This window comes from Galeopterus variegatus, unplaced genomic scaffold (assembly GCF_000696425.1).
Source record: "Galeopterus variegatus unplaced genomic scaffold, G_variegatus-3.0.2 Scaffold2606, whole genome shotgun sequence".
Lineage (NCBI taxonomy): Eukaryota > Metazoa > Chordata > Mammalia > Dermoptera > Cynocephalidae > Galeopterus > Galeopterus variegatus.
In genome coordinates, this window is record NW_007728717.1 from 1,111 (window position 1) to 6,179 (window position 5,069).

Consider the following 5,069-nt stretch of genomic DNA (forward strand, 5'->3'; position numbering starts at 1 on the left):
TTGGAATTCCAAGTATATATGTTGACTAGCAGTTTGGGCAATTGAGACTGTCTACCCCATGAAATCATGAACTCCACTGGGGCAAGGCCTGTTTCTTGTTCATTTGTGCGTTTGGCATTTTACCCAGCACATAGTAAGTATTCAAATATTTGAACTCTTGAATGCAAGATGCTTCTCCAGGTCATTTTTATTGCAGCACTTCTGGGGTCCTCCTCATCAGCTGAGTACTTCCTGTTGTGGGATGATCCCACCCCTCACAGCACTCATCACACTGATGAAATGCTTTGTGCGATTCCCCAGCCCAGACTTTGGATTCAACTCATATTAAGGTATTACTGTGCACTATCCTAGGCTCTGGGCTTATGAGACTCTTATTCTAATCATCCAGGCAAGTGAAGGATGAGAAACTGAACTTCAAGGAGAGTCGATAAGAATAGAGGATAGGGGCCAAGTTGAGAATTATGCAGATTAGACCCAGTGACTATCTTGATGTATGGAGTAACAGCAACCACAAGAAAAAGAATGCATAGTATAGAATTCCCTTACATTGGAAAGCACTTTGGTGGGGTGGAGGGTGTTTGGAGATTCTGAATTAATTTGCATTGTCATTGGAGCAAGATGGAGCTTTCCGCCAGCTGTTCACTGTACAGTTAGGAGATCGGCAGTGAGACTGGGCTTCGGATTTCACTTTCAGAGAAGTGCTTTGGGGAGTCACAAGTACATTGATAATGGATATACAATTATCCCTCTTTCCCGGATGAAGAAACTGGGGCTCAGAAATGTTAACTTGTCAAACATCAGAGCTAGATTTCTAACCCTGATGTTTTTTTCCCACATTACATTCTTGTGACTTGGACCTGAAACCTGCATCCTCTCCATGGGGTCAGCCCTTTGGCCTGAAAGTTGTATAAACACTTGCTCAAGGATTTTGTAATGTTTTCCTTGTGTTATAGTTTTGCTGCCCTTCGTTCATGTTTATCTTTTTCCCCTGAAATCATTCTCTGGCCACTTCAGCCAGAATTTTCCTTCCAAAGGAAAGGGGATGACCCAAATCTTTTACTCATACTTAACATTCTATTGAGCATAGCAAGCATAACCTTCAGCTATGCTGCTCTGCCATGGCTTCCTTAAGAGGCCAGGTGTTCCAGTATTCTTTCCAGGGAGATCCGTGCCTGCTCCAACCCAGGCAACTGGGGAAGGAAGGACAGCATCCACTTAGGCCTCTTCAGAGGTTCAAGGAAATATGAGTATGATGGCCACCATTAAGAGGTCTGACTGTGTGGCCAGGCTTACCAAAGCTGCCTTTGTGGTGGATCACCCACCCAGTGATGGGGTGGGAGTGGGGGTGGGACTGAACAGGTAGCAGGAAAGAGCTCTAGGAGTGTCACAGTATGGTCAAGCTATTCAGGAGGTCTCCTAAAGCAGGTATATAGGAGGGACTTCATTTAGCCTGTGTGTGAGGGAGAATATGGACAGGGTATAGTTTGAAGGGGCTTACATTACGTAGCAGCTGCTTATAGACCTGTTTTCCTCTCAGCCTCCTTGGGTTTCTTCGTTTCAAGTGTTTCCGAGACTTGCACATAATATTTCCATTAGTGATAAACAGATATTTTCCTGAAATAGCAAAATATTGGACTTTTCCAGAGAGAGGCAAAGGGGCCAGAGTCCCACCTCAGTTATGAGCAGCTGATCTGGTTGTTAAAGACTCATGTGTGGCATTAACTTCTAGATTTTTGATCACTTTCGGTGGCTGTTTAATAGAGAGGACACTTCCCCCAAACCTTAAAGTCTTCTTTTGACAGTCAAGGTGAATGGTTTTGGTGCTTTCGGAAATGCAGTGGGATGTAATGAAGAGATGGGGAAGTATATGACAGGAACCAAGGGCTGGAACTGCCAGGCTTATGTGGTACAGTCCTTGGTGGGTGAAAGTACAGGAGTCATCCTCTGAGGGGAAGTCACCAGGCAGATCCTGGAGGGGATTCAGCTAAGTTCCGCACCATTACTTACCATGAAAGTATATTCAGGAAGCAAAGAAGGGTGGTGGTGAAGGACCCCAGATGCAGGTGTTGTAGAAACAGGACACAACAATAGGGCTGTGTACAAGCTGCCAGCAGTAACTTGACGGCTTTGGATATGTTTAGAGAACCCCTTGTGTTTGTCATTCTTTCCCAGAAACTTCAATGCTGAATGCACTGTCCTTAATCACACGAAGGGCCAGCAGACCCAAGTTCAGAGTTTATTCCCTCCCTCCCCCACAAAGCACTTCAGCCTTGGATTTACCTCCTGGCTCTAGGCTGTTTTAGTGCCAAACAAACTAGATTTTCTCTGTTATTATGCCCTTGGGCAGGAACCTGTCAGGGTTTGTCCCAGGTACTTAGACCTCCAACTACATGCATCCCTCCCTACCTCCCCTTGAGTGTGGGGACAGGACCCTCTCCATTTCCTACTGTGATCTTCATTCCAGGGGACATTCATTTCATGCAGCTGAGAGTCAGTGGAGGTAAGAAACAGGTAACAGGGTTACAGCAGGCTCCTAGATGGCTTCTCCAGAAAGATCTTCCCAATCCCAAAAGGGAGCAAACAGGAAATTCTAGCATTTGGTTTTGACATCTGTCCTATTAACTGTGTGCTTTTGACCAAGAAGGAACACTGTGATACTCCTCTAAAATGACCTCTCAGAATTGTGGGTCGAAGCTCCTTCTCTAGAGAGGAATAACTTTTTAACCTCTCTCAAGCCTTCCCTTAACACAATACAGTGGAGACAAGGAGCAGACAGACAACTCTTTGTTACAGATATAGAGTGTTTTTGGGTGGAGATCTGCCCCACCTGTACATTAATGGAAATGACAGTAACAGTCCTCTTCAAGGGATGCAGAGGTTGGGGAGCCTACAAACTCTTTTTCATTGCCCTGGGGGTACTCAAGCAGACCAGTATTTCTGTCTGAGGTGAGGGTGGGGAGCTAGGTAGGGATTCTTGGTTGAGTGGCACAAGCCACTCGAGGGCAGTGCCGAGGGCAGTGGCGGAGGGTGGGGAGCTAGGTAGGGATTCTTGGTTGAGTGGCAAAAGCCACTCGAGGGCAGTGCCGAGGGCAGTGGCGGGGGTGACCCAGAACTGAAGAGCCACGATGTCTGGAGCATAGCCGGAGCTTATTGTCAGGGGAATGAGGAGCATCCAAGGAGGTCTGGCCCACCGGCTTCTCAGTGGGGAAAGATTGGGCCTTGGGATGCCCGGTTGGCTTGTCTGTCTTAGTTTTTCTCATGGAGATTTTGGCTGGAGCCGGTCTTTTTTCAACCTTTTCTTTTCTGGCTTTGACCACTTTCTCAGCTGTAGAGAACATGGATTCCTCATGCCCTTTGCCTTTCATTTTGGAGCTAAAACAGTGCAGAAAGGATTTAATCTTATTTCTTAAGTTAGATTCTGGAATGCTGGGCCTCTTGTGAGTATGGGCTGGCATCACCTGCCCGTGCAATACATGACCTTGCAAAGTTTGGCCCCGCCACTGCTTACCCTGCATTACTTGACTCAGGAAGGGCTGGCCCCGTGAAGCCTGGGACACCACAGGCTGGGCATTCTCAGGAATCCTTGCTGATTCGAGGCTGACATTCATCTCGGTTTGACTGTCTTGCAGGTCATTCGCAGATTGTTTTCCCCCAGGGACTCCTGGAGGTAGTTCTGGGAGTTTAGGCTGAGCGTGATGCTGGAGGCTGCGTCGACAGGGATCAGCAGGATGAAAGTTATGGCTCCATCGCCAGGAGCCTCGGAGTGTCCTGTTCAGAAGCATCCCTGCTGGTTTCTGATCTTCAGCAGGATGTCTTTCTTCTCTGGTTGAGGAGAGCCCCAACCCTGCATCCCCTTCTCCATAGTCCCCTGCTGCTTTGGGTTTTCCTGGGTCCTCTGTCTTTTCTGCCAGCACTGGGACATGGGCTGAGTCCTTGCTCTTGCCAGGGCTTTGGGGCTCAGGGTGCCAGGGTTGCTCCAGGCTGGGGTTGTTCAAACTGGCCTCCACCTGAACACAAAGCACCTGTGCTTCTGCCATGTCCCCACTGGGTTGTGAGACCTCGGAGGCCCAGTGGGCAGAACCGTGGGGCACTGATTTGGAACTAGGTGGCTTTTGGTTGTGCTGCACGGCCTTCAACTCAGTGGCCAGCTGTTCCTTAAGGTGGACCCATTCTGGATCTGGGGCATGAGGAGTATCTGGCGGGAGGGGCAGTTCTTGCAGCAATTTTTTTCCTTGTTTATTTAGATTCCCGAGAGACTCCTGTGTTGATATGTTCTCTGGGACTGTCGTAGCTTGTTCTCTGGACTCCCTTGCCCTTATGGGAATTCCCAGTTGTATCTCTAGGACCTTTTTCCTCACGTGGTAATTTAGTTTGGCCAACATATGTGTCTTGAATGAGAGGAGGCTAGCAGGATGTGTCTGGCTTTCTAGAGGCACCATCTCCCTCGTTCCTTCCACCTGCGCTTCAGGCTGGAACTCTTCTGCATTGTCTGCACAAGTCTCATTGTCATCTCCAACTTGTGGCCCAAGACTTATACCCTGTTCTTCTAATGAGATCACCTGAGTCGGAGGCTCTGCTGGGATTTCAATATTCCCAGGCCCCACCTCTGTGACTACGGATTGGCTAGTGATTTGGGGAGCTATGGCCTTGGAGAGGGTCACATAATAGAGAGCAGGCAGCCCTGACAAGAAGGCCACATACTTGTGACGTAAAGCTGTCTCCAGTTTTTCAATGGCTTCCTTGGACAAGGCTCGGGGCAGCTTAGAGTGGTCACTGACAGCAGCTGGTAAGGCCTGTTGCTGCTGATCAAGGGCCGCTGGCATACAGGGCATAACATTGTGATGTAGGTTAGGGTCACTTGCTGCCTGCAGCTCCAGGGGTTGGCTTTCTGGAACGTAGGGGATCAGAGCCACTGCCAGGCCTCCAGGAAGTGTATAGTCCCAGGAGTTATATACACAGGCAGGGACCTTGCTCTGTTGGATCTGTCCACGCTTAGAGTCAATGTGGCTCTGCAATATTGCCTTGACTTGGGCAAACAAGTGTGGCATGGGGATCGACCCTGGGGCCAT

The 5,069-nt window shown here is 48.7% G+C and overlaps 1 protein-coding gene across 1 annotated transcript in view; it reads right to left on the bottom strand.

The window, feature by feature from the left end:
• Positions 1 to 3,035: 3,035 nt before the first annotated feature.
• The window catches only part of LOC103598429 (protein FAM205A-like), a 6,160-nt gene continuing 4,126 nt past the window's right edge, over positions 3,036 to 5,069 (bottom strand). The window contains exon 5 of the mRNA XM_008582420.1: positions 3,036 to 5,068. Within this exon, the coding sequence (XP_008580642.1) occupies positions 3,036 to 5,068 (2,033 nt within the window). The remainder of the gene's footprint in view (position 5,069) is intronic.